Source organism: Tigriopus californicus, chromosome 2, assembly GCF_007210705.1.
Source record: "Tigriopus californicus strain San Diego chromosome 2, Tcal_SD_v2.1, whole genome shotgun sequence".
NCBI lineage: Eukaryota > Metazoa > Arthropoda > Copepoda > Harpacticoida > Harpacticidae > Tigriopus > Tigriopus californicus.
Window position 1 is genome coordinate 5596118 of NC_081441.1, and position 11649 is coordinate 5607766.

The 11649-nt window shown below is 44.8% G+C and overlaps 1 protein-coding gene across 1 annotated transcript in view; it reads right to left on the bottom strand.

Moving 5' to 3' along the window:
* LOC131893670 (cAMP-specific 3',5'-cyclic phosphodiesterase-like) overlaps positions 1-10954 on the bottom strand; it is a 49668-nt gene extending 38714 nt beyond the window's left edge. The window contains exon 1 of the mRNA XM_059243774.1: positions 8915-10954. Coding sequence (XP_059099757.1) covers positions 8915-10755 — 1841 coding nt within the window. The 5' untranslated portion in view covers positions 10756-10954. The remainder of the gene's footprint in view (positions 1-8914) is intronic.
* Positions 10955-11649: the final 695 nt, after the last annotated feature.

Consider the following 11649-nt stretch of genomic DNA (forward strand, 5'->3'; position numbering starts at 1 on the left):
ACTCATCCTCGCTTATCAATGCCTAGAGCATCTATAAGTGAAGAGAACAAGTTTTCGTCTTAAATTGCTGGGATTCCAATCTCAGTACGGGTAGGAAGTCCGCCAAAAACCCCGACCTTGAGGTTTTCGCGAGCTGATCATCGGGTCATGCTGGGGTTCTAGGTAGTCTCTACTCACGCGACATCTGGTGGCCATTCTACCATCTTCACTTAGTGGATATTTATTATTTCAAATTTGCTATTCCTCAGTTCTTACTCCTCTATTGATTTGATTCTGAGCCGCAAACAGCTTTTAGATAGCGCTTGAGTTTGATATTGTCCCCTTGCGATTTTTAGGTTTGAAATGCACATGAGACGCAAAAATTCTGTGGTATAAGATTAGTTCACCGTCTGTGGGTGTGTTTAGCATTAATATGTTTCCTTCAGAAAATTCTGGAAGGAGAATCGAACCGGGGTCATGTATCATGCCTAAAAACTGCTCCAATCACCAATTCACCTTTTCTCCCTTCTTTTTGAAATTTTCCTCCATTATGAATGAAATTCAGTTCCATATTTTGGTTCAATACTTGCTTTGGTTCATAGTGTATTTATGTGGGTCTGTGAGTGCTTTTATTTGTATTAGGGCCCGTAGATTTAATAAAGGTCATATGCCGCATTTCGTTACGGATGATTGACAAAATCGACTAGACTGGGTCAACCAAACGAGTGTATCCATGCTCAAAAAAAGAAAGAAAGCAACTCTCTCACCCACTCACAGAAAGACAACGACCTATTGTTTGTAATGAGAGAGGATCATCCTTGATCAATTTAATGAAAAAAGTGCTTTTGATTGTTGATTAAGAGCGAGCGAAGGCTGATACTTCACTCTTAGTTGTTAGCCAAACATATTCCCTTTGCTAAGTCAGTTTAATGATATAATGTATAGCATTAAGCATTCAGCCGAGCTTTCTTCTGAGACTGCTTTCTACGCTTCATAGTTCCTCGACCTGGATAAAGAACATCCGAGTCAAGATGTCGTCGAATCATTTGCAAGTACGATTGTACGATTCCAGCTAATGAACTTGACAAAAGATACGTCGAAAGAAGTCTTGATGTATCATCTACTGACCTGCACATTTGAGATCTAGCATATTACCCGTTTCCTGTCTGACACTTCTGGTCATGCCTGTCTAAAGGTAACCTAAAAAGGACACTGTTTTCGACGTTTCAGACAAAGGTCATATTGCAGTTCATTTTTTCATGGCCACGTGTGTTGAACGCACCACATGAGGAACAAACACTTTGTGGAGAATATTTGGAGTTGGTAAAATGATCAATGTTGCATTGAAAGAACGAAGGAAGGAAGGAAGGAAGGAAGGAAGCAGCGACGACAGCATGTAAAGATTGTGCCCCGCTTTCACGCCTAGCTAGGTTAGCCACATTCGAGAGGGATAGAGAAACAGAAAGCGAGGGAGATAAGGGAGCCTTGTACATATACATACATAAATACACACGTGCTTACTCGTAGGTAGCTGGAACAATGGCACCAACTCAGCTTCTAGCGAAATGTAATCGTCATCTGTTCCGCGAAGGAAAAGTTTTCAAGTATGACTGACAACACTCGAGCAAGATCCATTTGGATCATCCTTCCATCCTTCCATTCTTCCCTCTTCTTGGGACTCTTTTCCACCTTCATTCGGATCTCAAGATTCCGTCTGTCTCTCCTTGAGCGAGTAAGGAATGAAGACGAGGCACACTGCAATCAATTCAAGTTTCTTTTTCTCACTGAGAGAGTGGTCTCCCATTGAAATGAGAAGCCGGGCCTTGAAATTGCGGAGAGATCATAAAGGCAACAACAGCCTCTGCGGGCGGAAGCGAGTCTCAAGGCTCGAATATGTACGAACATGTAGGTTGTAGGTCTGAAAATGTGCTACGTGGATGGATGAGGAACTCACCTCGTTTTCCTTCTTCCCAAGGGAGGAGCGGAGAACTTCCGAATGTTCTTCCGGTTGCAAAAGAGTCGCAAGCCTTCGTTCCGTCCCATGGGAGGGGTTAGAAATGGAACTTGGAGCTCCATCGAGCTGGTTGGGCTCTCAATATTTATTGTTGGTTCTATCATGGGAATCAGGGAGTTTGCCTTGGCACAACCTTTATGACACTTTGGGCCTCACCATTCCCCCAAAACGATTCGCTAAATAATCGCAATGGTTAGACTCTGTTACAGAGTTTTATCATGGACCAATAGCCAAAGTGTTCGGAATGAAGACGAACTTTCTTGGTTGATTCACTAGGACCCACTGAATCTGGTTTGCCACTTGGTCAGCTAATCAGCACATCCTTCGCCGACATTTGATGTGTCAGAACCGGTCGACCAAGACTGGTCAAGTCCTAGCTGATTCTAAAGGCTCTCTCTCTCACACTCTCACTCACACTCACACACGCACACACTCCTCTCCAGTCTAATCGTCAACGATGTGGCACTTTGAATCTGCTTCACGCTCTTTTGAAGATTGATTGGTCTTACGACAAAAGCACACCGGATCGATCTCTTGGCTGCCACACAGTCCACCTCGTCTAAGACGAGGCCACACTCCTCTGTAGGTTGTACAGAGATGCGATGGAACAATGAGCGCCCAAACCAAAGTGAGGATTTCACTTTATGGATCACCGAAGACGCGCTCAAACGCAGGAAAACAATTCGTTCAGTTCACTTCATCGCTCCCATGTCACCCGCCGACTGATCAACCGCAATCACGGTCCCATGTCGGAGAACTGAGATGATCGGAGATGGAAGCCGATCCCAAGGGAGAGCCTGGCAGAGACATTCAGTAATTGACGCCGTTCACGGACGATTGCTAGTTGTCGGCACCGATCGAATTTGTCGATGAGGATCGAGCGTTTCTCAAGTCTGAACATCTTTTCGGAGATTTCAGTTCGGTTGATCTTGCCGAGCCATTGTCCTCTCCGTGATTGTCCTGCCTAAACACCAACAACACCACAACAACGACTGGAGAGAGGACTTCGTTTAGCATGCCTCTCTGCACGGAATCCAGTTACACTTAGGTTGTATGTACAAGATTGGATGGAGCACCTCCTGGTAGGCACTAGTAATGCTACAACATTATCAACCATGCATGCATACGTACATACGAACTACTTCTCTCAAGGAGAGCACTGGGATTCAGTGATCGAGGCGCCAACGTCTCCCCATTCGAGCCACAACTGGGCACACGGGCCTTTCTATTCCCAATTTTCTCGATGTGAAGGCTCCCAACACCAAACGGACGAAAGTTGTCCTCGCACAAAATGAGACTTGGCAGGCTCAAAAGAAGATTTGGGGGCCGTCAGATGATATTTACTTTGGATTGACACGCCGAAATGGAGAGGACAAATGTGTACCAGAATGGGAAGGAAGTCATGTCAAACAATGGAGGGGGAGGTGAAAGGTGCGAAAACACTTCCCTTAATTGGATGAAGAAACCAGTATTGTGTTTGAGGTATCTTTTTGCATACTTTGACTGACTGGTGGGAAACGTGGTCCAGTCGTCCGGGCTCTGATGACCGGTCCAACCCAACCCAACCCATTGAACCACTGAAACACTAGATGGCGGATGAATTGGGTTTGTGCCAATTGGACGGTTAGGCGGCATGATGTCTGCTTACTGTGATTTTTGCCTCACCTAATCCAATGTCACTTGGAGCAATGCTTGTCAGGGCAACCAAGTACTTGAGCCGGGAAAATCTTAAGATACGGTTAGCTAGCCGTAACACCACTCAGTTGCCAGGGTTGCAGTCGCAACTCATTTTCGACATCATCAAAGCTAGAGCCTTCTGTTCTCCATTACGTCTCATTTGGGGGGTTCCTGGCTAAATGTAAGTATGTAATACTTACTAAACTTTACTAAATGTAAATGATTGGCCGCTTTGCTTCCAATTATCAAGACTTGAAGTTGAAAGCCTTAGAAAGGCAATTCATGGCCTTATTTTGAATAGTTGAAATTTTAACAAAGTGTATATTTCTGTCTGTTATTTACGTTCTTTGTTGGCTTAAGAGAGGCGGTCTCGTGAGCATTTTTGCTTTGACGGGGAGAATTCAGAGCGAGGATCTTGAGCCAGAATTACTCACCATGTTAAACCAAAATACCCAAACCCTAGTTTCTAATCAGTTTCGATAGTTGACAGATTCTATTAGTCCAAACATCGCTACTGTTTGAATTATCCGACTTTGAAAATACCAGCCTGAAAAGTATGAATATTGCGTCTTTCTTTCTACTGCTGCCTTTCTTGGAATGAGGCGATGAGTAGAGTTTTGAGGTTGTTAATGCTCTTAACCAGAAAGAAACACTATTAGTGGCTTCATCATCGCGTTCACTTCTCACTCGTCAGAGATTTCTCCATGACAACAGCAACAATAATAGCAGTTTAATGGAGACAGTTGTGACAAGCTGCTCAATTACGTTGAGCCAGCAGTAGCTCCCGTGGCATTGTTTATGAGGTGTTTAACTGCACAAATGGAATGCAGAGTATCTCACGCACGTGTGCTATTTTTTTCTCTCAAACTCAAGCTACCGCCACTAAAACGGAAACAGTATCAGAAGAGTCCATTAAAAAGTACCGAAAATCGACTTGTAGCACAGCAATTTTGAGAAACCAGACCGTGTTGTTCAAACAATTTGATGCACGTACTCCTCGCAGCTTAGACAGTCAACCACAAAAAGAACAAATTGGGCCGGATTTTAATGTCCGTTCTCTCTTGGAGAGTTGAATTAGTTGTACTCGAACTTCCTTCCAAATGATGTGGTTTACTTGCCATTGGATAAAAATGAAGGCTATCGATTCCACTAATCATCAAGAAGATTGGAGTGAATTCTACCCAAAATGTTGGTTCAATCACCAACAATCTCGCACTAATCGGCTTTGGTTGGCTGGCTCGAAACTATACGTCGCACTTCATCACCACTCAAAGCCATATTTTTTATTGAGAAATTGTGAAACTGGCGAGAATAGCAATCCGGGAAGTGACCACCCAATCACTGGAACAGACAGATCTTATTCGGCTCACAACTCTTCAGCACGACTAAACTACCGACTTCAAAGGATCGAATCCGGTAGTTAAATATAGAGCTTCCAAACGACCAACCTGGACAAAACGAGGAAGACATTCAAATTCGTTCTTATTCCTCGACCTTCATCTACGTACATAGAGATCCGCTCACTTGCAATTAAGTCGAATATACACTCACACCACACGGTATGACAAGCGAGGGTTCTCAAGACAAGATTAGAGATGTCCCATGCCAACTTCGAGACCTAAGTCTCAGTTCCTTCGAGTTGAGCATTCAAGTTTGAACCAACACGTTGTACATTTCGGAATGAGCTTAAGCAATGAATGATAAGTGCGATCAATTTTGGCATTCGAATAGGTCCAACTACAATCATTCACTGGCCTTCGATGTAATAAGCCGGAAGTACACTTGATTGGGAAGCTTGCAAAATGAATGTAATTGAAACTGACAGATGCAATATTGAGTCTGCAAGTCTTCATCTTCCGATGACTTTGAACCTTGTGTGGATGGGCCATGATGACAATCAAAGCTGACCTGCCTGACATTGTTTGTAAAGCAACCTGAACTGTTTGAACAGGCAGATTGTTTCTCTCTTCAAATGCGAGACAACATCACCGTCTTGCCTCTACTACCACGTACTCGTATATCTACTGGACAATGCATTACTACTACCTACGGCACGAGTTCGTAGTCTACGACCTACATAATGTCTATATGTTATGGGAACCGAGATCTCCAAAGTGTTGACATTCCATATTGGACTTGGCCTCGCCCGGAGTTACAGCCAAGCCACTTGACAATGAAAGACGAAAGCTAGGTGGGAAGCCTTTCAAAAACAATTCATAACGTCGTAGCTTTAGGCCCAAATCCTCGTTTCGGCAATGTCACAATGATATCGGATGAGATTGGGAGTGCAGTGGGTCGAACTCATGCCTGTCACGAGATTTTTTCCATGCTTGATTTGTCGACACAAACGTTCATTTTATTGGCCATTTGTGAAAAGGGATGTACTATATACGTACAGGCAAGGGGCAACGATGAACCAAATCCCTGCCAATGAGTTTGAAGTTATTGCATAAAAAGTTATCAATTGGATCAAGAACGTGCCAAAACCGAGCCAAAGACTACCATCATTGTTGCCAATCGTCATTAGGGCTGACAAAACGATGAAGTAGAATGGAAGTGTCCAGTGCAGTCCAGTAAGCCTTTCTTTCAGTTTGTTCCCTCTAGTGATCGGTCATGTAGTGTCATGTTCCTTTTGGATGCATTTTAGGGATGGATCAAATCAAAGGTAAGCCTTTCAAAATCAGGGGAAATTTTAGAGGAAAAGATATTTCAAAATGAAGAACCAGACCCATCCCTCAAAACAGTTCCAAAACAACGTCAAACGTTCGATCAATAATTGAAAAGTATTTTCGTCTCTCCTTGGACAGTGTTTCCAGTGATCGCCAAAGCATTTCAGGAATGTGTTCATTTTCACACATGTTTCTGATCCGCCACCTTGTTTCAAGAACCAAAGAAAAAATTAACCGCAACCTTTGGCTTTCAAATTTGGCTTCATTACCTCAGGCTCTTTCATTTCTTTAGCCACAATCGGCTACATCCTTAGCAAGATAAGTAAAAGAGTGCATCTGGCAACATTTTAGAACGAGGGGTTGAGCATCCATGTTAAACTGAGGCGAGATTTGAAATTGTGGAATAATGCCAAGGAAGCATTTCATTGTTTGAAGCAACTTTCTCGTTGAAGAAAACCCTTATAAGAATGGTCGAAAAATAAGTAGACCATCATATTCAATCAAGAGCCACTCCAAGAGTGGACGGAGTGGACTGGTTAGCAAAAGGACGAGATTCGAATTTTTTTCCAGCGATCAAGCAAATGTGTTTTCAAACTCTCCATCTAAAGTTTCGTACAAATACACAGATTAGGTTAGAAATATTTACTCTAACAATTATCAGCATCAATGGTCATGTCCTTTCGAAAAACTGAAAAAAATCTGCGAGACGGGGCTATCCTAACTATTGTGTGTTATATCATAAACTGACCCAAGCCAATCTCATTGTTGCTAATAGCATTTCATTGAAGTGTGATCGTCCAGTCTAAAGCGTTCGACAGACCCTTGAAACACACAACCGTGTGATGGTCTATGGCCTTTCGTACTCAAGCATTCGTTATTAATGTCTAAATGTCTCAGCAGTTTCCACGGAAAGCGCTAATATCATTAACTTTAATAAAGATTACGTCCCCATTAGGGTCCTCTGCTGGACCTACAATAATGAAATGAGGTCGGGTGAGAGTCATTTATCAGTCTCAAGGTAAACGACATTCCCACTCACAGACTGGATGAACGAGAAAATGTATACTCTTGACGGACACTGACCAGATACAGCCTCAATTCATTCTAACCCACCTGGCCAATGTCCTGATGGTCCAATGGTCAGGATGCCCTTTTCAGTTCCATTCAACTATCTCTTTCCATGGTTACCCAACCTTGTTCTGGCCAGGATTTGATTTCGGTTTATCAGCCGACAAATTCCATCGGGATCAAATCATGGCCTTTCCGATCGATGGATCTTTCACTGGGTGAGCTCAAAGTTGAAGGCTTGTCGTCGCTCGACTGGACCTCCTCGGAGTGTAGGTACTGAATGAAAATGGTGGCCTAACTGGTAGGTCAGGTATTACCAAGTGGACTTGATCCTATCCAGAAGGCAACCAACACGTCTCAGGTCTGCCTTAAGCAAATAAAAGCTGAGCGAAAATTGATAATTGGATGGTGGAAGGGCATCAAAGACAAGACAGATTCGGATTGATCCAGAGTACGAAGTAAGCGGATCTTTCTCCAACCTTTAGGTTGGAGGATACATTTCTCAAGACAAGACAGGGAGGATAGTCTGATTTGGAGATTTCAAAGAAAGAGCGAAATGATTGGTTTTCTTTCTTTTTCCTTTAAGTAGTCCAGAATTGATGTGTAAATTGATCATATCTCACTTGGAAACTGCTAACATGTGCCTTTATATGGACCTTAAAAAATATGTGGATTTTTTTTCAACCATGTGCATAGAAGACCTACATGTGCCTCGTTGTTGAATTCTTTAATCACTAATCTAATTATAAATGAAACTGAGGAAGCAAGAGATGATGAGCATCTAAAATCACGTTAGGGTCAATGTTTTACATGTTTGCTCATGCGCGAAATCAAAGTCCATAATCCTCTTCAAATTTGAGTCTTGATTGGAGCGTGAAAAGGATGCACAATATAAGCTTTAATTTACTGGCACTATTTACCAGAGGGTAATTTATGTTGGATGTGCTTTCAGCGAGAACAAATTGAGGACAATATATGGTGTTATCGAATATCTAAGAAAATAAAAAAATAATAAAAGAAAACTTTCAGCGAGCGGTGTCGTCGGAGAGGTTTGAGTCAAATCAAGGTGGCATGAGAAATGTAGTTCCATTGCGTATTCTTACTTTTCGTTTATGTCCATTCAGCAGACCAAATGCCACATTATATAATTGGAAATTAGAATTGTGCGAGTCATTTGACACCGTTCAATTTCATTTCTGGCCACCCTCACTTCACAATACCAGTTCAGTGGTTGGCCTTGAAGTTTGTCCGTTCTTTCACCTTTGTTCCTAATAAGGAGCGCTAGCATTTTTCTTTTCCGTTTTTTGTCCCTCCTCTGAAGGCCAACTAGTATTCTGATGATCTGATAATCTGCGATGGAAGATAAATGGGAACAAGAATAGAGAGGATCAATTTTCCTTGGCAGGCTAGTTAAGTGGTCCATGGCACACCAATAACGATCTCCACAGTTGCTCTCATGCTCTTGGGTAAAAGGGTGAGGACATGGCATGGTCATCTATCGTCTTACCTGTCCTCCGTAGCATTAGGACCATCCACCAAGTCCAAACTATGTCTAATCGGGCTAGGTCGTTTGTGCCATAGCGAGTTCTTGGAATGATTCCCTACAAACCGTAAACTGCGGCTACGATATGGACTGTGAGGAGAGGCACTTTTCCATCCACGGTTGTGACCCCCAGTAACGAGACTTGGTTTCAGGGAATGCTCGTGTGCCTCGGCTTTGTCATTGGACACCGTCGAACACGCGGTGGTATTCTTCGGCAAAGTATTAGCCCCTGAGTTGGTCCCCACTAGCAATGTTAACGAAGCGCGTCTATTCTGCATGGAACAGCCAGTCGTCGAGGCCTCAGAAATTGGTGACATGGGCGACGATTCCTTGAAATGGCCTTCTCCCGCGAAGGCCGAGGGAATGGCTGTGGACGTAGTGCTGTTGGTCTGTGGTGGTCCGTCAGAGGAGCGATAGAAGATGTCTTCGCTCGAGCGTCGGCTGGTCACGTCACTTGATCGTCTTGAGTCCATGTCATCCACAGATGTGTCAAATGAAGTATTTCGAGTGCTGGTCGAGACGGTGCCACCTGAACAAGACCAAAGGCTTTTGGAGGAGAGGGTCTCATCGCTGGAACGTCTTTGTGAGGCACTGCTCATGGAGTTATTCGAACTACTATGCGAATGGAGTTTGACAAATGTTCCATCCTTGGGGTTGACCTTTTTCGGGTTTTCCTCGGGAGCCTCTTCGACATCACGGTTGGTGAGGTTTGTCGATGGGGACGTGGCGGAGGCCAACTTGGAGGAAGCACAGCCTCCTGCTGCATCCTCGTACTCCACGAGATCCTCTTCTTGTTCCTCGTGAAGAATGCTGGAGGTATTACTTTCCAAAGATGACCGGTCCACACTTTTGAGCAAACGTCGCCTTTGTTTAAGCCGAGGTTGATGACATTGAGGCCGAGGGGATTGACACGACGCCGCCTTGGTGGTGCCGGTCTCAAAAGCATCTTTCTTCATTTGCGATGACGGCGGGTCACTTTCATTGAGATCGGGCGTGGAGTTGGATTGCTTCTCATTTTCGGGTGAGGTAGTGCAATGAGCTTCGGTAATTCTAATCCGTGGGGGTGAGATGGCCAGGTAATGAACGGCAGAGAGGCTCTGCGGCTCCAACCGTTTGGAGCCGAAAAAGTCCATGTTTTGTCGCTCTTTTTGGCGGGCTTGGTTTGCCATGACCGCGATGGAACTTCGTCTCAACGAGATATGATGGACGGTTGATCGGCGCCCTTCTCGAAATACCGGTTTCCGTCCCGGAGGAACAAAATCAAACATGGTATTGATTTCGAGGGCTTCTACGCCGTTGTCAGTGACTGAGGATTGTCGGGTGGGACCGTGCCGTGGGCGCTGAAAGGGTTCTTTCAATTTTTCTAACGTCAGTTCAGGATGAATATCTGTCGCCGTTCTTGGTTCATTGGGAGCTACCGCGGCTTTGTTGCTTCGTTTCCGTTTCACTTTCTTCTTACTATGAGTTCGCTTAGGTGAGGTTCTGGAGCTCTCATCGGCACTAGGCATGGGCTTGTTCCGCAGATCGTCCATTACACTATCTGATAACCCCGAGGCCATCTCTTTGGCCAATTCGTCGACCGAAGTTGAGGCCATTGGCTTGGGATGGGTTTGATCGGCGAGAGCGGGAGCACTGTCTTCTGTCCGGTCACTAGTTTCGGACTGAGTCGGGTTCACCACACAATGGTTGTGGGTCTGGTGCTTGTTATGAGAGGCACTTCTTCCCGGGCTCATGGTTCGTCTTAAAGCCAATGCCAATTCCGAAAAGAGGTTTCCACCTGACGTCTTCATATTGTTCTTGCTCATTTGTGCACATTAATCAAGCCCTATCAGTGATTGTTCCTCCTCACCCTTTCATCTGATCAAAGAAGACCCATTCCTGGTGGTGAGCAAAAAAAGGACACCTGATGATAGAGACGATGAAGACCAAGCGGACTGGCATTGTCAATGAAGGCCCCTGTTTTTCCTTGGCGCCAGCTCTTCCACTATCCAAGAGCAAGAAGATGAGCTTCAACGCAACAGGCACGCACGCACGCACTGACTCCTTCGCGCCAAAGCACCCCACCAGTTAGGAGTACTTCATGAAGGTCGGCGGGCAAATGGAACAAATATCAAGAATAAAGAGAAGGTAGAAGTTGAAAGTGACTGCCGGTACATGCGCCCACGATGAGGGGGTGCAGGGTGCTTGTGGTGGACGTCGCAGCGCTAGAGGACAAGCACACACAAGACCATGTCCATTTTCGGGTGGCAAGGCCCGATTTCGGGCTTCGCTTTAGGAAGAGCGTGAGAAGGTACCACCCGCCTACTAGCACATTCACCGGCAGTGAGCACGAATTGGAAGAACCACCTACCTCATAGTGCTTGTGAGTGGAACAGAGAAGCGAGGAGAAGGAGAAGGAGAAGAGGGAGGAGGAAGAAACGGAAACGAGGAAGCAACAAGCGGGTGCCCTCCATCTAATCGGTCTCTCTTACTCTCTCAGTGTTTCAGTCTCTGACCTTCTTAATACCAATGCCTTGAGTGAAGAGGAGGAAAGGAGAAGACGAACTAGGAACACGAGAGCGACCAAGGAATGATTAGTCCCCCCCCCTCACCCCCCTTAGCCATTGTTGTTTCGGAGCACTCACCAAGCTCGGAAAGAGGCACATTTTCAAGACAGCGATCAAGTCACAACAACCCTGAGTACTTAATTATGGTCTCAT